General features: G+C 42.4%; 1 protein-coding gene across 4 annotated transcripts in view; it reads left to right on the forward strand.

Annotated features, from left to right (window-relative positions):
• The window catches only part of PLEKHG4B (pleckstrin homology and RhoGEF domain containing G4B), a 646,071-nt gene that overhangs the window by 595,363 nt on the left and 30,854 nt on the right, over nt 1-19,854 (forward strand). For all 4 annotated transcript variants that reach the window (XM_069620594.1, XM_069620595.1, XM_069620596.1 and 1 more), the window contains 2 exons: nt 6,058-6,174; nt 19,027-19,290. In XM_069620594.1, coding sequence (XP_069476695.1) covers nt 6,058-6,174; nt 19,027-19,290 — 381 coding nt within the window. The remainder of the gene's footprint in view (nt 1-6,057; nt 6,175-19,026; nt 19,291-19,854) is intronic.

The raw sequence follows: 19,854 nt of genomic DNA on the forward strand, positions 1-19,854 counted from the left end.
CCTCCCGAATGTAGCATTGAAGCAGAGCCGCAGGGCATTTAATCATTTCACAGCTGGCAGCCAGTCTCGTTATATGGTAGAATGTGTTAGAATAAAGCAGCTAAAGGCTTGAATTATGCTCTTCTTACGGCCCCCCTTTTCCGAGCCCTGTAGAGGGTGTCAGCTTCCAGGACACGAATAGCACCTCATAGATAGCAAGGTCTGGAATGTGACTCTTCCCCCGTATGTAGCTCGCTTACAAGAACAGAAGCACTGTGTCTGTTCAACAAAGAAAAGATGTCTCTGCACTTGCAAGGTTGCATATTGTTACTAGAATAGATATTTGAAGGTGTCATATTCGTCGGAAGTGTCCATCATCAAACCGAGTTCAAAGAAACCAAATAAAGGGGGGTGTCAAACATGTCACAGCTGATTGTATGATATGCATTTTGTATATATGTAACTGATGTACGTAATTCGCTCTCTTGCGTCCCTCGAGGTCTAGAGATGCACGTTGCGGGGCGTGAGACCGAGTTGGCCAACTGATATAAACCCTAGCTTTGGGAATACAACCTTGTGTCTGGCGTATCTATCGTGTGTGGTGACTTGCCTTGTTTCCATAACGCGAGGGACCCCTAGGGGCCCCTTTCAACAGCCTAAAACTATCACCAGATTCTGTATTAGTCTCCACATTTATCTGAAATGCTCACAATTGATTTGTTGAAGCACAAACCTGGAAAAGATTTCTGCGCTTATAGATCGCCTGATCTTTTCTCATATAATGTACTGCCCGTGGAAGAGATCCATGTGTCTTCAAAGCTAGCAAACAAAAATATAGTGGCAGCCTCACTGCAAGTTCCTGTGTTTAAATAATTGTTGTTTTTTTTTTTTTACTTTTTCTTAAAACAACCTGCACTGATCTAACATGTCAGTAAAATTCACAGCAAGCTTCTTGCCTTGATCACTTCGTCTAACCTATTTACTGTATGATGAATGTAAATTCTCTCCTTTCTTTTTACTTTATTTCAGCTTGATATCACCTGTCTTGCACCCAGCATATTTACTTTGTTTACTTTTATAAATGTGGATAGTGCTGTTCTGGACATTTCACATTTAATGCACCAGTTTGAACTGCTGCTGAAGGGCAGGGTTTTCTCTCTGAACCCAGACACGTAGCTTGCCCCAATTCACTCTTTATTGCCACAGTCTTGCGATTTATTTATTTCTTAAGTAGCTCGAGAGATCCCTTTAATTATGTAACCATTTTGGAAACAAAGTATCCAGGATGCTTCCTGCTTTTTCAATCTGTTCTTCTGTCTTCTATGTTGGTTGGGGTGTTTAGAACCGTACATTCAAATTGTTCTACTTTGTGACATTCTCTCGTCACATTTTGTGTTCTAAAAGAGTTTTGACGATGTACATGTATTTTTCAACAAGGGCATTTTATTTAATAAACTACACAGTGTTTAACATGCTGCATGCTTTCTTAGTTTAATTTCCTTTTCTGAAATAAAATGTTGAATTTTGTCTCTTGATCAAATTATTGTAGACATGTTTAATTCTTTACACTCTTTATCAAAATATCTGCTGTTCCTTGCTCTTTCTTGTGCAAATAGTGGTCTCTTTGTGAATATCTTCTTTCGTGTTCCATCATCACCAACATGCTGATAATTTGTTTGAGCAGATACTCTTCCATCAGTGGAAAGTTTGTAATAAGAGCAGATTTACAAATCATTACAGAAATAAAACAATTATTTCAAAAAACGAAATCTGATCAAGTGGTAAAAACGTTTTGGGTCTAAATGTTTTCTTTTTACAAATCAGTTGTTCACATTGTAAGCAAATGGCAGACATGTATGCCTCATAAACCTGTATGCTAATTGAACTTAAGGCCCACACAAGGCCAAGTTACATTTGTCAATATAAAGTATTATTATTCTTCTCAAATAAGGGATCTTGTTTTATTTATTTCTTTATTTATTTATTAGATATACATCTAGCCAAAAGGCTTTGTATAACACATAAACATCCAACATTAATACAAATATCTAAAATCATTTACATTTCCAAATTACATCATTCAATACATTTTAGAATCACCACAATATTTAGGTAAAATACTACAAAATAATAAATAAGATCAATATCATTTCCTCTCATAAAAATCATCCACAGATCAGATATATCTTTCATGTCAATTGCATTATTAAAGGATTTAAAATACATAGTTCTAAGATCATTTAAACTTTCGCAGATCATGATAAGGTGCTAAAGTGACTCGATAACATTAACACCACATAGGCGACAGTTCCTAAAAACACATGGAATTCCTAATCTATCACCTTTCGTCTCAATGCCTCCGTTAAGTTAAATTTCATCAGTAAATAAAAATGGAAAGTGATTGTGCTGGGATAGGCTTCGATATATTTCGGGGGCTTGGTTCTAGTCAAGTACTCAAGAGTGTTTTCCTATTAGGAAAGCTTCGTCCCCTGCACACTATCTAAAAGGCCAAAGCCTAATGGTGATTAGAGAATCGTTAAAGATGGAAAGTCTTTTAAAGGCATTTTAGATATATAATCAAAATTTCACTAAATAATTAAATTTTGACAACTTGAAGGATAAATTCATAAGCAAGATGATTTATTGTTCATACAAGATGGTAGGCCCAACGTGTTTCGAGTAGCAAACAACTCTTCATCAGGGGCATTTTTTCTTTTTATAAATAACATTTCTATAAAGAAAAGAAATATTTTAAATTTAATCAATATAATATTTTTAGTCAATAAGCAATTTCGAAAGCAACAATTTCAAAACAACCTCAATTCAAGGACATCACTGAGTTACATGTCAACACACAGATCCTGGACTTCAAGTGTACAGTGCATAATTCAAATGGACTTCATTGTTTTAGAGTGTCTAACGGCCTTTAGAGTGAAACCGTTATCAAAAATTGACAAAAACTTAAAACTCTTAATTTCTCATCAAAACAGATACATTTTTCATCAAAACAGATACATTTTTTCGTACAACCAGGTTATTACTGGTGCTAAATGCCTGTATATGCTATTCACGGAGAGAATAATTCAATGCTCTAAGTTTTTTTGAACAAAAATGGATAAACTAGAGTTGTCACATAAGGAACAATTATAGCTAGTTGTTCTTACCTATTTAAAATAGGCCAAAATCTAATAGGCTGTTCTATGCCAGGTACTTTGGGGAATAAAGCTTTTCTTCTTCAAAATACTTTTATGTAGAATCATAATAAGAGACTAACCATTTCCATTCTGGCCACATAGCCTTTACTTGGTCCGTGACAGCTTTTCCAAAATATACCCAGTTTCCCCTTTACTTACCTCTACCACCTTGGTTTTTTAGGTTACTCTTCTTGGAAACTGTTGATTTGGATTAGTTTTCATCGATTAACCGTTTACCAGATTAAGATACCCAGTGACCTTTGACTAGTCAGCTCTACCATTGGACCAGTTGTTCAACCAAAGACTTGTAAGTGTGTTTTCACTTATGCATAAACATGACAACCAGATACCTATATTCTTGTCATTAAGACGCCGTCTTTCTCCTTATCTGAATATTGCTTCTTAGACCAGATGACACGACAGGTCAAGAACAAACTTTGCGAAATCATCTTAGGAACACTTTCATCTATGGCCATACAAGACACTCCATCTTTTTTGGCCTATTTTAAATAGGTAAGAACAACTCGCTAATTGTTCCTTATGTGACAACTCCAGTTTATCCATTTTTGTTCAAAAAGACTTAGAGCATTTAATTATTCTCTCCGTGAATGGCATATACAGGCATTTAGCACCAGTAATAACCTGGTTGTACGAAAAAATGTATCTGTTTTGATGAAAAATTTATCTGTTTTGATTCAAATTAAGAGTTTTAAGTTTTTGTCAATTTTTGATAACGGTTTCACTCTAAAGGCTGTTAGACACTCTAAATCAATTAAGTCCATTTGAATTATGCACTGTACACTTGAAGTCCAGGATCTGTGTGTTGACATGTAACTCAGTGATGTCCTTGAATTGAGTTTGTTTTGAAATTGTTGCTTTCGAAATTGCTTATTGACTAAAAATATTATATTGTTTAAATTTAAAATGTTTCTTTTCTTTATAGAAATGTTATTCATAAAAAGAAAAAATGCCCCTGATGAAGAGTTGCTTGCTACTCGAAACGCGTTGGGCCTACCATCTTGTATGAACTATAAATCGTCTTGCTTATGAATTTATCCTTCAAGTTGTCAAAATTGAATTATTTAGTGAAATTTTGAATATATATCTAAAATGCCTTTAAAAGACTTTCCATCTTTAACGATTCTCTAATCACCATTAGGCTTTGGCCTTTTAGATAGTGTGCAGGGGACGAAGCTTTCCTAATAGGAAAACACTCTCTTTTGTCCTCTATCTCCAGCCTAGGTACCAAGGCTGAGCACCTCTCCCCCACACCTTTACTTTGTTTAATATCTCTAGATATATATAAAAATATACAACCTATATGTAATAAGATCGTCCAAATCAAGGTGTGCACAGTGTGTTGTCCACGTTTCTAGTCAAGTACTCATCCAAGTACCATCCACTATTGGCTTTCGATGCAGGATTGATCATATTTTGTTCCTGCCAGAAGTGATACACTTTCTTGTTTAATCTCTTTTTTAAGACTGTTATAGTCAGGGTTCCTGGGGCACACCCAAATGGCCATGTTAGATGTAGTCTTTGCAGAGTGCCAATAGTGCCAATCAGCACATTGCCTTCTAGACTAAGATATGCTTTCACATATGGCACAATTATCGTATCAGTGGATAATGTGACCACCTTCTCATAGGACAGGACACATTGCCAGTTATATGCATACCAGAAACCTTTGATGTCAAACTCCAGATACAGATATTCTACACTAAGATTTGGTGGTAGGCGCAATACTTTTCTCAGTAGTTTGGATTCAAATACCACTATGCGTTTGACAAAGTTATGGCCCCATATCTCAACAGCATATAGTAAGATTGACCTAATTATTGCCAAATAGATATTGAGCACTGATGTAACTGAAAAGCCACAATTTCTGCCAATAAAGACACTCAAAGCAGTCACAAGACAACGATTTTTGATTGCAGACCATTGTTTGTCCCAATTCAGCTTTTCATCAACAATGATTCCTAAATATTTATATGATGTCACTTGTTCCACTTTTTTAAGAGCTAGATTCCATGAATATTTCTTCAATCTACGTTTTTTTGTAAATACCATAATTTTACTTTTGTCTATATTAATGGTCAATTCATTATCAGTAGAATAAGCGACCAAGGAGTCGAGCATATGTTGGAGACCTGCTGGAGTATAATCCAATAACAGCAGGTCATCAGCATAGGCAAGCCAACCAATAGTCACACCATTGACCCTCAAAAGATTTGCTTCAGGTAGGATGAATGCTTTCATCATATCCGACAAATATAGATTAAATAGGATTGCAGCGATCATACACCCATGTTTCACTCCACAACATGTTGCCATTATTTTTGAGAGTCTTCCTGCCGCATTTAATCTTATTCGTATCTTGTTTTAAGTTGTTCACAACAGTCAGACTCGATAGCCTGACTCCAAATACTTTGTGCATGAAGCTTTAAGATGTTCTGTGATCTGCTGGAATATTTTGATAGTGCAAAGTTGAGTTGACAAAAAATAGGATACAGTAAACTATTCACGAATATCTGCTGAATAGTGCATCCATTTTCAGATCAAATACGTTTTAAGAAAGCTATCTGAATGGATAGATGAAAAAAAATCAACACTTGTGACTTAATCAAAGGCACTGGGTTTGGAACGTTACAATGTATTACTTTAATCAGCTGATCCATGCATCCAACCAGATAAGAGCCTCTGCACTATTCAAGAACAGAAACCATAAGTGTGTGATCTGAAAATTCACCAATGGCTTTATTTAACATGATGCAAGGAAACTCATTATGCTCACATTTGATAATAGGAAGGATTGAACTGTCTAAGAATTGTGTAGTTACTCCTAATGTGTAACCTTTTGCATGAAACCTTTTTTATATTTCAGAAATGAGAATGCAAGAAATGGTGTCTATGGGAATAGGTAACAAACCGTTTATGGATATTCAACCGAGTGAAGCAGCTATTAATGACCGAGCAATTGATTACATCATGAAGGGAACAGGTATGGACATTCTTGTTTAATGTGTTGTAAGAAAAAATAAAGCTAAATTAGCAATTTGCAAAGAAGCACGTTCCAGTAGAGGGTTTTCCAAACATGGACCGAAAAACCCTGAGTGTAATACCTGGAAAAATGCCAAGAAGAGCTTTATATTTTCTTGCTGTTATGAGTTAGTGGACAGCACTTAAATTCAATAGTATTGGAATAGCTCTGGGAAACTTTCCAGAAGCATTGATTTTGAACCGGTCCCTACCCTTGCAGAAAGGGGGCTGCCCTTTGCAAATCTAGCTTAGCCCTGCCACCAATAAACTGCCTGGTCATACCTCTGTGCATGGGAAACATTGGTGTTGAAGGTTGGCCAGTTATTACGGTTAATTAAGTATTTGTACCAACCCTGTCTCTTTCAAACATTAAGGTGGTGCAAAGTAAGTGGATGATACTCACAACACAGAACCTTCACTTCTCCAGAATTGGATCTTTCATAGATTCACATGCTTGAATATTCGCCATCGTCAGACTGGGAATCCTCAGTAATTTCAATAATGTTATACTTACCCTTTTCCCTATAGGAAAATGCTACGCAGCAAGCCCCATAGGGCCTGTGTAGCCCTTCACTTGCGTCGTCCCTCCAACTCCTTTGATCCTTTCAGACCCTTACTAATGAGGTGGCAGGGCTTAGGCGCCACCCCATGCAGTCATCGTCTGATTTTTCACTTTGGTCTAACTGAACAGGGGAATGCTCTTGAGCTCTCTGAGCTTTTTGCTCTTTAATCTTTGTAAACCTATCTTTAATTCTACCTACAGGTAGTCTCTCATGGCTGGGATTGTGCCTTCACTGGCCATAGTTTACCTGAGCTCAGGGCACTTTTCTTTACCACCTAAAACATTGAATTATTGGCTTCCTTCCTGTTACCTCATGGCCGAGCCAGAAATGCACACTGCCAAGGTAAAAACCTCCCTCTTCAGAGACTGCAGCAAATGTGGCAAGAGGGTTATTTGTATTTGAGACCCTCATAAATATTGTATTTATTGCCTCTATCCTCATGAGATACAGTCCTGCAAAATGTGCCAGACCTTCTCTAAAAAGACTATGGAGGACAGCCATAGAAGACTCCTGCTACTTTTGGAAAGCAGGCAAATGTCTTCTGACGAGGAATCTTCAAAAACTATGCCTTGCACTTTAACCAGGCAGACTGAGAAGAAAGCTGCAAAGAGGAGAGCTTCATCAGTGGATAGGACTGAGGCTCCACCTACCAATACCGAAGGAAAGGAGTGAGAAAACCAACCTAGGGTCAGAGAAATTCTCCAATGCCCTGCAGAAGGAGGATCATCACAGAGAGAAGGAATTCATGATACCTTCCTCTTCATCGGCGGGACGCTCATCCACGGGGCACCGTCCATGCCAAAACCTTTGCCACCTTCCACGAGTGGCCTCACTCCGTCCAAGATGCATGGCCCATCGACAGACAAATCATCAACGACCAAGAAAACCACAACCTCGTCGTCAAGACTCCTCGACGAAAACCTCATTGCCATAAGACTCCTCGGCGCAGCATTCGTCCACGAAACAACATTCGTCGACAAGGACACTGGCATCAACAGACACTGTCGATGGACCATGGCAAACAGCAGAAAAAGGCCCTGTTGACTGACACTCCATCATCTACGGCAGCGGACATTGTCGACGAGCCTCCTATACAGTTAATTCACCCGGAGAAGGAGCCAGTTGTCCTTGAATCACAAACTCCACAGTTAGGGAGCTTAGAAGGCACTGCACAGCTATCCCCAATAACAGAAATGACAGCATTACCATACCTGATTCTGCAGGAAGAGTATACAGAAGGGGAGGCGCTACAGCAAGCACAGCCTAAAGAACATAGCCTACACTGGCACCAAGTCATGGAAGAGGCAGCGGATACCTTCGACCCGGCCCTAATACAACCCATGCATCGAAAAATTGAGGAATTTCAGAGGCGACAAAGAGGCAGACTACCTACTGCTATGCCAAATCAAGGAGAGGGTAGACCATCACGAAGCAGATCCCCCTGTGGGCCGCACTAGAAGCAGGTCCCCCACAGCCCGCACTCAACACCCTTGACCGTCTGTTATCAGTCACCAGAGGCAGCGATTGTATTATAGTGAGTCACCCAGACAGCAAAGACAGAGGCATTCTCCCTCCCCACCACGGTCCTCACCACAACGCACCCGAGAGCCCAGATCACCATCTACCATCAGTCTCTGAATGGCATGAAGACCCCATGGATGATCCGATGGAACCAAATGACCCCTTCAGGGAGTTTCCAGACACTGACACACATGGGGACGAGCCGGAGGAGGCTGAGTTGCCGCGAGTTACTCCTTACACAGAACAGGACGACCATTGTCATCGAGAAGCAGAAGAAGCATGACTCTTCAGGGGGAGCTTCCCCTTCGGATTATAGACTTGTTTCACTCCACTGTTGCCAAATCTGTGCAGATTTTCAAAATCCAAATGGCTTCGCAAGAGAAGACATCAGTCCTCTATGAACATAAAGATAAAATACACCAGACAGTAACCACAATCCAGATCCGGGATACAATTTGGAAAGCGGGGCAGAAGATTTTGGCCACGCCACTTTCCGCACCAGTGTTGGTGGTGAGATCAAAGAAAAATTACAAAGCCCCTAATTCAGCTCCTCGAAGCCCGACTCTGTTGTAACAGTTGCAGTGAGAAAGAGACTGCAGAATCCAGCCTCCCCACTCACAGCCCCACCTGACAAGAAGGAATGCAAACTAGAGGCAATGGCCCGAAAAGTTCCAGCAGTTGCTTCATTGGCTGTAGGGCTGGTAATGCAATGGCTATGATGGCCAGGTTAAATAGGGAGCTATGGCTCCAAAAGTCACGACTGGTTAAACACCTACCACCTAAGTTTTAGGAGCAGGCTAAATGCATAGTCCTGGATGGTGAATGGTGAGAGTGCCTCAGACTATATGATGGATACCTCAGTGGATGTCACCCTTTGTGGGTTTAAGCGTCTTGTGATGTTGGGTCTGGATGAAGGTCACTGGCTTTAGACCAGAGGTACAGGCACTCATTCTAGACCTGCCTTTTGCTGGCCAGGATCTATTTGGGAAGAAGATTGATGACCACTTAAAAGGCAAAGGCAATCCGCTCAAAGATGAGGTGCATCAACCTTTTCTCTCTTTTTGAGGCTCCAGTGCTAGATACAGAGTGTACAACAGGTCTTTTCAAGGACAGACGTCATTTTCAGGCTCCTATCAAACAGTGGGCAAGTATCATCAGAGCTCCACAAGATACCAAACCCAAAGAGGAAAAAGGGGATCCAGCCAGGGCAGAGCCCAGGACAAAAAAAATGGACACCAGGACACAGTGCCTCTGGCATTGCATCCCAGTGGGAGGCCTCATAGCCCAATGCTGCAACATTGGTGCACTGTCACATCAGACAGGTGGGTGTTACAGGTGGTACAAGAGGGCCACATCATAGACTTCATACATCGACCTCCGTTGCGACGACCTCAATCGAAAAACATACACCTGTTGGAACAGTTGTGGGCGGAAGTTGACAAACTACTGCTAAAAGCTGTAATAGAGCGGGTCCCACTCCATCAAAAAAGAAAGGGATTTTATTTGCACTTCTTCCTAATAAAGAAACAGAATGGCAAGTGGTGCCCAATATTGGCTCTAAGGGATCTCAACAAATTTGTGCGCCGCCTCCTCAAGTTCAGAATCACATCTCTCCACCTCTCTCCAGATGGTCACAAGGGCGACTTTCTGCACACCCTAGACCTAGAAAACGGCTACTTTCATATTCCTATCCAGCCCTCTCACAGGCAGTTCCCTTGGTTCTCTGTGAGCAAACACCACTTGCAGTTCAATGTGCTCTTCTTTCAGGCTAAAGTCGGCACAGAGTCTTCACAAAATGTTTGGCACAGGTCGCCGCCTTTCTGAGACGGTTGGGAGTAGGGTTTTTTTCGATACCTGGATGACTGGCTCATAAAGGGGCTGTCCCTGAGAGCAGGGTCGCAGGCAGTGGAAAAGACCACAGTTCTGTTTCAAGACCTGGAAAAGACCACAGTTCTGTTTCAAGACCTAGAATTTTCTGACAACAAGAACAAGGCCTCTCCCGTTCCAGCGCAAACATCAATCTTCCTGGGCGGAGAGCTGTATACTCGAGATATAAGGTTTTGTCAATCTCCGGACAAAGTTGTGACGATACAAGGCCTCGTTGCATGGTTTCAAGAAGGAAACTCCACTATACGATGATACAAGTCCCTCCCGGGCATGGTGTTCTCCTGTATCTTCCTAGTGCCCAATTGCAGACTGAAGATGAGACTGCTTCAAGAGAAGCTGGAAAAGCAATGGGCCCAGTAGAGTGGGATCATGGGAGGACATCGTGCCCCTCACACTGACATTCCACAGGGCTTTGCGATGGTGGGCCAAGGCCACCAATCTACTGCAGGTCCTGCCGTTTCGAGCACCCACTTCTACTCTACTTCTAAGGATGGACACCTCGCTGTCGGGTGGGGCACCCACTTGGGAAACCTGCAGGCCAGCAGAGTGTGGTCGGAAGAAGTATCTTGCCTGCACTCAAATATGCTGGAACTCGGGCCATCCGATGGGCCCGAGTTCTTTCCCTCCAGTTCTCACTGGTCAAGTGGTGACAGTGCAAATAGACAGCACAACGTCAATGTACTATTTGAACAAACAGGCCACACGAAATCCAACATCTTGTCACTAGAAGCGCAGAGACTCTGGAATTGGGTGTTGAAACACAAAATCCACATGAGGGCAGAATACCTTCCCGGCAAGGACAACATACTGGCGAACAAGCTCAGCAAACACTTCTTACAATGCCAAGAATCGGAACTGATCAAGCTGTTCAACGGGTGGGGGAACCCTAGACCTGTTTGCCACATTCGAAAACAGAAAGTGCTGTCAGTTCGCTTCCAGGTACCAGGAGAAACACTACTTGGGGGAGATGCCTTCTCAGTGGATTATATGGGGTGCGGGGGGGAGTTTCTCTACAGCTTCCCTCCAGCACTGTTAATACCATGTGTGCTCTGCAGAATGAAGGAACAACCATGCACCATGATCATGATGGCCCCGGCGTGGGCACGTCAAGTATGGGCCACTGTACTTCTACAAGTGTTGCAGGAGAATTCCATTCGCCTACAACCACATCCGCATCTATCGCAGCACAAGAGCACGTTTCTCCACCATGACCCCTTCCAGTCTATCTCTCAGGGGCTCGTTCCTCAGCAGCGAAGATTCCACGACCTCACACTAGACTTAGTGTGCTGGGGCATACTCAGGGTGGCCAGAGCTCCGTCCAAGCGGCGGACTTATGCCAAGAAGTGGAAGGACTTCAAGGTGTGGTGCGCCAGATTGAACACAGCCCCATTCTCAGCATCTATTGAGCAGAACTTACCCTATCTCCTTCAATTGACAGAGTAGTTTAGCTCTTTCATCCATCAAGGTTCACCTTTCAGCCATTTCCGCTTACGCCACAATGCCTCATTAAGAGTCTCTAGTCTATGACCCAGTAGATAAAGCCTTCCTGAAGGGTTTGATGCGCACGTTCCCCAGGGAATGGAAACCCATCCCTTCCAGAAGGTCCAACACTGTTATGGCAGCACTAATGAGTGCGCCCTACAAGCCTTTTCATAGGTGTGACCTGAAATTTCTGTTTTGGAAGATAGCCTTTTTAGTGGCCAGCATGTCAGCCAGACGCATTGGGGAACTACAAGCACTTTCCGTCTAACCACTATCTACCATCTTTCAGAAGGATGAAGTCATTCTTCGACCTCGCCCAAGATTCATCATGAAGGTTTTATCTGAGTCTACATTGCCGGAGCGGATAGTATTCCCTACCTTCTTCAGCAATCATACAACTGCAGCTGAACAGACACTGCATTCACTGGACGTTTCTAGAACACTAAAATTCTACATACAAAAGACAAAGTACTTCAGAACCTCCAAAAGGCTTTTCGTTGCATTTGCATGACGCAGCAAGGGACGATGTATCTCCAAACAGGCAGTGGTGTGCTGGGTCTCGAGCTGTATCAACCACTGCCACCAGATGAGAGGCAATCTGCTACCGTCTCTGCCAACACCACACTCCACTGAGGCAAGAGCAGCATTCGAAGCAGGAGTGTCTGACATATGTTGTGCAGCCACTTGGAGCATGCTCCAAACGTTCACCTGGCATTAATGCCTGGAGGAGGACATCGGAAGTGAAATGGCAGTGGGACGGGCAGTGCTTCATCACCTATTCGCTTACGGTAGGAGCAGCCCAAGTATGCTTATAATATTTCTGTATCCCTCCTTCCCGATACTCTTTTGTCTCTACTTGAGTGTTCTGAGCTCTGCTCACTTTCGCAGAGCGAGCCTCATCGATATGCATTCTTCACATACAAATGTATTTTTTTATCTATTTCTAACGCGCCATAGCCCATAGGCATCAGGGCGCGCAGAAAGGTAGATCGAAAGCAATGGAAGGATATATAATGGAGAATCTCTGGTAGTGGATATGAGAGAATAAAAGTCTTTAGTGCTTTTTTAAATGCCGGCAGACTTCTTTCACAGCGTATATTTGCAGGCAGTTTATTCCATGCCGTGGTCAATTTTACAGGATATGACTTTTCTTTTCCCTTAACTCATCAGGATCCGGGGCATATCAACCGCATGCAGTTCTTTGATGTAGTATTCCTGATAGTTTTGAACAATGATACGTGTTCAAGTATCTGGGGGCGTCACCAAATAAGCTTTTGTGAGTCATGGTGTTAATTTTTAAGTCTATTCTAGCTTCCAGAGGGAGCCAATGCAGTTCTCTTCTATACTGTACTATATGTTCACGCTTGGATACATTTTTAATGATTCTGATGGTGTTCTTTTGCAGAATCTGCAGTCTTTTAATACAGCATTTACTTGCTCCGCCCAGCAGGGCGTTGCAATAGTCCAATCTTGGCATAACTAAGGCTCTAATTAGAGTAGCACAGTTTATAACGAGACAAAGGGTTTTATCAGGCGTAAAAGCCTGACATAATATTGTATCTTTTTTGTCAAGCTTGCGACTTGACAGTATCCATTAAGCGATGCCTCGATGGTAACCCCAAGAGTTTTTAATTTATTGACTTTGTTTTAGATGTTGATCAATACACAGGTCAGTGTAATACACTTCTAGCTTTTCTCTTGCTTCGGTTGAGCCAGAAATCAGAAGTTCAGTCTTCTGGCTATTGAGGCAGAGCCCGTTTTCAGTCATCCAAATGCACATTTTCTCGTATATGGACGCAATCAGCTCTGTGTCCTTTGTATATTCTCCACTTAGTGTAAAAGGTAGCAGAGTATTGTCAGCGTGGTTAGTAAAATGTAATAACAGGGAGTCCAAAAAATCGCACAGTGGTCGACAGAAGATATTAAAGAGGGCTGCGGACAAACAAGCTCCCTGAGGAACTCCACACATAATAGGCTCCAAGTTAGATGAAGCATCTCCCTAAATGATCTTAGACTTTCTATTACTCAGGAATGTCCTGAGCCATTCACCCGTATTAGTGGAACAATTACCAATTTCATGAATTATATGTATATAATTTGATGTGTGTGTGTGTGTATATATATATATATATATATATGTGTGTATTTTGCTCACTGAAACGTTCATAGTCGTCTGACTGCTTGGTATTCTATTAGCATGCGGATCTATGAAAGATCCAATGCTGGAGAAGTCTTTGTTACTTACCTGTAAATGTATTTCTCCAGCGTTGGTATCTTTCATAGATTTCCATGTGCCCGCCTTCCTCCACTGGGGAGTGGCTGCTCCATATTCAATCAGTCCTCACCTGTCTGCATACACGGTTCAAAATATGAAGATGGCTGCCTGGGTGGTGCCCAAGTCCTGCCACCTCATTGGGTAGGGTCTAAAAGGACCAAAGGAGGTGGATGGACTACACAAGTCTGGGGCTTGCTTTGTAGCATTTTCCTATAGGGAAAAGTTTAATTAAGTATACAATTATTTAAATTACAGAGGATTCCCAGTCTGACGACAGGGAAAATTCAAGCATTTGAATCTATGAAAGATACCAATGATGGAGAAATACAGTTACAGGTAAGTAAAAGACTTCTCCTAATGAATAGTTGAGGATACTAAGATGCCTGCAGAATGTGTACAATGTGCAACACCCAGGTGGTGTTCTGAGGCACAGACCTTCTTTAGAAGAGCTTCTAAAATTTGATACAGATATGCATTTCCGCTCAATTGCATGCTCAGGAATCGTTGATTGTAGGTTGTGGATCTGACACTGGAAAACGGAGTACATTTACACAGGAGAAACTTTTGCTACATCAGTTGAGTGTAGATTTGATCTGTCCCAGTTAACTAAAAATCCTCGCATCTATACTGTCCAAAATGCAGTACAAAAAAATGTTGAATAAAAAACAGCAAGGCACAGTGATCACATAGATCACTTTTGCCTGCATCCCAATGCCGACTCCCTAGTTACCGTGTGGCGGTTTTCCCCGGCACACTGCAGCTGACTCCCCTCTATCCCTGCGACTCCAGTTCGCTCCCACTTTCGTGGGTGGGAGCTGGCGCCGCAGGGTCCCCTTTTTAATACATTTTATTTCACTCTTATCCTCTGCTTTCCATGAAATGGAAGCGGGGACACCAAACCCCGACTCCCATTACAGCAAACAAAGGGAGCGGGGACACCCCCGCAAATCCCGGTCTCCTTTGTCGGTGTACTATACTGAGCATTTCCACCGTACCAGTATGAATTTTGGTACAACGCAAATGCGCAATAATGTATAAGTCGCAGTTTTGGTGGCAACATCTTGGGATGATACTAAAATTCCTTCCTTTACAGTCACTAAAATATCATTCATTTTAAAGCTATCTTCTCTTCGAACATTACAAGCCTCTCAGAATTGCCTCTTCCTATTAAAAAGACAACTTAACCAAAACTACATATATTCAGAAACTTGCGAGCTCCTCAAATTACAACAAATAAAGCCAAATAGCCTGCTCTATGGGATGGTTCCGACTAAGGAGTGTGTGCAAACACATTTTAAATCACTGTACCTTTCACAGAGGAGATCTATCCATTTGCATATCAGTCCGGCCCATCCACAAGAACAGTTCAGCACAAAGTCAAGGCAATTCTCCTCTTAGCAATGAGTCAAGACATTTTGTTTCTTCCTTGTGGGGTGGCCTCAGTAAGATGAAGCTGTGTCTCTCTAAACACTGTGAGCAACGAGTCCACGTCTGGATTACTGGTTAGTCCCCAAATCTTTCAAAATATAAAAAATGTGGGAACACTTCAACTGTGAAGGAACACCACACAATATACTGCTCATTGGGATGTCTCCAACTCAGAAGGTTCAAAAACCACGTTTTAGCTCACTGTACCCAATATTCATTACCTGAAAAAAATCTAATGTTTCCGTTAAAGAATATTTCATAATGAGTCATTATAGTTTAAACAAAAATCAGCAAACGCCAACAAATTTGCCAGTTAATTAAACAACCATAACCCCACCACCATTATGCAGTGTGCATGACTTCATGTGCTTATTTTCCTGGAGAATCTGGACTTAAAATCAACATTTACAATGTTTTTGTGGGGGGTGGCGGTTTGTCCCTTACATCCAGTTGAAGGAGGCCATGGCAGGTTTGGGGGTACTCCTTTTTTCCTTTATTGTTGCTCAAGTAACAAATGTGGGCCTGTGCATGTCACTTGGGCAAGCATTGTGCCTTCATTTACTTTCTGGTTAGTGTTAGGATGTTGCCCTCCTCACTCTCAACTGTTCCTCTCATTAGCTCACCTCCTTGACTCTTATTACTTCGATGCTGTTACGACAACCTCCTCCTCTGACAATGCCACCTTCTCCTATGTTGCCCAGGGGTAGAATTGGCATTGAGAGGTTGGGAGAGGGGCTCCTCTACTTTTTAAATTAAGTTTGACTGTTCCTATACTTTTATTTTAAAAAGAAACTGTTCAGACTGGTTTTGTTTGAAAATAAGTGTATGAAGAAGTTAAAACATGCACTTCAGTGCACTGCACTAAATATTCCCTTAAACTGCGGGCACGTTTTTTTAGGAGTTTGTATTGCACGTGGTGATGGAGCTTGTGTGGAGCATGGACAGGCCAGCAGGGAACATATTTCCACTACTTCTTTCATACACTTCAACCACTGTTGTTACCACCACCACCACCTCCTCCTCTGACTCCTCCCACCTCGTCCTCTCCTTCAGCTCCTTCAGATTGCTTCTCCTGTTGCAATCCTCCACAGTCCCACCACTCACTACAACCTTCCTCATCCACCCACACTGAGTGGTTGGGGCTGTTTATACTGTGTTCCCTCAGCAGGACTTTCAGTGAAGGTCTGTGCTTGGGTTTTGTAATTTAGTAAGGATCGGGATTGGTTGTTGTAGCCTGAGTGCAACTGGGCAGCTTTAGGCTCGAAGGGTTGGACCAAACCTATAATTGGCCTTCCTGACATTTTGGATGCAGGTTTGCCTCCCCTAACCTTCCCCTGGTGCTGCCTCTGCTACGCTTAGGTCTCCTTTTCTTCCTACATTCCACAATGTATAGCTGTATTTTGCCAGAGCACAAGATACGTTAATGACTTAATACCATTCTTCCAGCAGAAAATACACTTTTTGCGAGGGCGTTGTATTGCTTATCATCCCTATCCGGAGGAGTGGTTGGATAAGCTGAGGCTTTTGCCAGATTTCCACAATTAGGTTCTTTAGTGCTGTATGGAAAGGCAGCAAAGGCTCCATAAGAGAGCCTCTGTCTAAGATGTCTGTCAGGTCATCTTGGGTAATGTCCTTTGAATGGCGACCCCATTCCAAATACTCAATCACCTTATTCATAGGCTGCATTTGGGTGAGAGTGCACATCTGGTGTGTCAAATTCAACCTATCGGGAGATATCCAAACCACTGTCGACCTTTAAACATGAAGCCTCGTCTTCAAGATGAGATTTGTTTGACATCAAAAGGTTCATATCCGAAGGGTATGATGTCCTCTTCCTCGAAAATGGACCCAAAGGATTTTAAGAAATCAGTCTTTGACTGGGGTTTGAAGCTCGACGTTGGCTCCCTTCAACTTTGAGGAGGAAGTCATTGAAGCCTTTGGCTTTGATGTGATCTTTGCAGTTGATACAGTCCTCACCACTCGAGAAGACATCTGAGGCCTTCCAACTCAGGCTTTTGAGTGCACAGGAGAAAGCCTTACTTGATTCCCTGTCGGTCTGGGATGGGCCAGTGTGATCCATAGTCTTTTTTGGTTCTTTCGAGGGACCTCCATTTTCTCTCAGAAGCTTTCCTAGTCGGTCGCTGAGGCAGTCTTTTTGGTAGAACGTACCTGGTGTGTCAAGCAAGGAATCCAAAGAGGACGAACAATGGCATTGTCCCTTATTATTCTTTGTGGTGACGAAGAACGAGTGATGGAAATCACTCCTGGATGTCAATCGCTTTGAAAGTTGGCAGCATTTTTTGGGCCTTTCTGGAGACTTGTCTCCGGTTGAACACCTATCTTCAGAAGTTTTTCTTTTCACAGGTGTAGAAGACTTAGATCTTGAAACCGACCGACCTAGGGCGAGCTTTGACCTCCTCTCTCTTTCAGGGTCTTACTGGTTATCAATTGACAGGAACCGTGTTCGACAACTTCATCATCTTTGCCGAGGCACCAGAGATAAATCCTGTGCCGATCTGTGATAGTCGATTTTGAGCCATCTTCGAGTCCCAGTCCGCACATCTCTTAAACTGTCTTCGGTGTAGACATTGTAATTTCATCTCAAAAAGGTATAAGGTTAGTAAAAAAGAATTGCTGATGCAAGTCAAACCGTTCTGAGGGTGTGTGCTGTGCACGCAGGAAAATGGACGCATGGTGCCTGCTATTTATACGATCGTCACGTCCGGATGGTAACCCGTTAAGTCATCGACGCCAATGATGGAGCGCTGCCTACTGCTGTTGACAGGATACAAATATATCTAACATGAGGAATCTCTGGGAAGATGCAATCCATTAGAAAATTAAAAGCTAGATGGTATTCTAGGTGTGGGTGTAGGGGACAGCAGTAGCAGCCAGATGGAGTAAGCTAGCAGTATAGATATTTTAACTCCCAGTTCTGAGACTTCATTGAATCAGTGAAACAATTGCTGCTTACAGAGATGGAAACTCTTCTCAAACATGCAGCATGCACATCAGTGAAGAAACCTGAGGATTCTATGGATGCAAGTTATTTACTCTAAGCTTACACTGGTTGCCCCACTTTGGTGATTATGCCATACAGATTTGAAAGGCTTTTTATCCCCTCTAATTCAGTGTGTCAGTTTAATAGTTTAATTGGCAATACGAACTGTGAATAGGAAGATGCCACGTGTGCATATGAGTTTTTCCCACAAAGAAGCTATATTAGGTTTTCTCCTCAATATGTATGCAGGAGATTTATACAGCATAAACCTAGCTGGGAAGCAAGAGAGTGCTGTATTTAATGGAGCACCCCAGAGATAACAAGTTATGATGCAGGAGTAGCAGAGGATGCCTGGATGTGAACTATGAGAAATGCAGGAGGTTGGAACTCCAGGGGGGAAAAGTGCAGTAGGATTGAATGGAGTAATCAGTGACTGGTGAGAGGTTCTTGGAAATGTGGGGTCTGCAGGCTTTGTACATTGCACAATACATTCAATCATCATTTAGGTTTCACTCATTTATTTATGCTCAGTTAAACGTTGTTTAATTGGTACATTTTCAAACAACGTGTAGATGCATCTATAATTGACATAACAGTTTGAATTAAAAAAGAACATTCACAATTTACTATTCACGTTTATTGTACTATTTTGTGCAGAATCAAGATCCCGAGCATCAGTTGCTGTTTCATCATTTGATCACGGCATGACGTTTAAGAGGCCGCACTCGACGATCTCCAACAGCAGCACGTCTTCATCAAGCAGCCACTCATCCTCTTCTCTTCTGGGATCCCTGAATTTACATGTGTACTCCAGCCCATCTTATGCGGGCTTGCCTGGTTCACCTTTCTACCAATGGTCTTATGATATTGGAACTTGCATTGAAGAAGATGAGCAGGAGACCGGCAGCCAGCCGTCCATGAGTAAGTGCCACTTTCTTGATTAGAGTACGCAGCATAATGGTCAGCCTGCATAAAGGGTGAAATGACTACTTTTCTGCTAGATTATGTTATGCTTATTTATTCTGCGCACCGCTAACACCCAGGGGCAGTCTCCAGGCGCTTGTGTGGTTCTGCAAGAGATGGGGTGGGGTGGTTAGTGAGGGTAGGATGAGAGGATACGTTCAGAACCAGGAGGAAGTGGCATCTGTGAGTGTTGTTTTGCGTGTGAGAGTTGGTGTGGGAGGCTCAGTGTGTTGTAACCGTATGGTTGAGATTCAGTGCATCGAGTGTGTGATAGTGTTTGTGTTAGTGTGTTGTGGTTGTGCGTACTGGTTAGATAATGTCCATGAGGGATCCAGAGTCACGAATAGCCGTAGCTATAAGACTATCTGGTGTCTTCGTGTGCACTTGCGTTGTTTCATGGGCTGTGTGGGGTGGTTCACTCTAAGTGTGCTTCCAGCATCTCTGAGATGATGGGTGTGAACATAGCATTGATTCTTGGTTTGTTTGTGTAGTGTGGCTAGCCCAAGGTCTGGTGTAGTGGCG

The sequence above is a fragment of the Ambystoma mexicanum genome, chromosome 5q, assembly GCF_040938575.1.
Source record: "Ambystoma mexicanum isolate Mex_15411 chromosome 5q, UKY_AmexF1_1, whole genome shotgun sequence".
In the NCBI taxonomy this organism is placed as follows: domain Eukaryota; kingdom Metazoa; phylum Chordata; class Amphibia; order Caudata; family Ambystomatidae; genus Ambystoma; species Ambystoma mexicanum.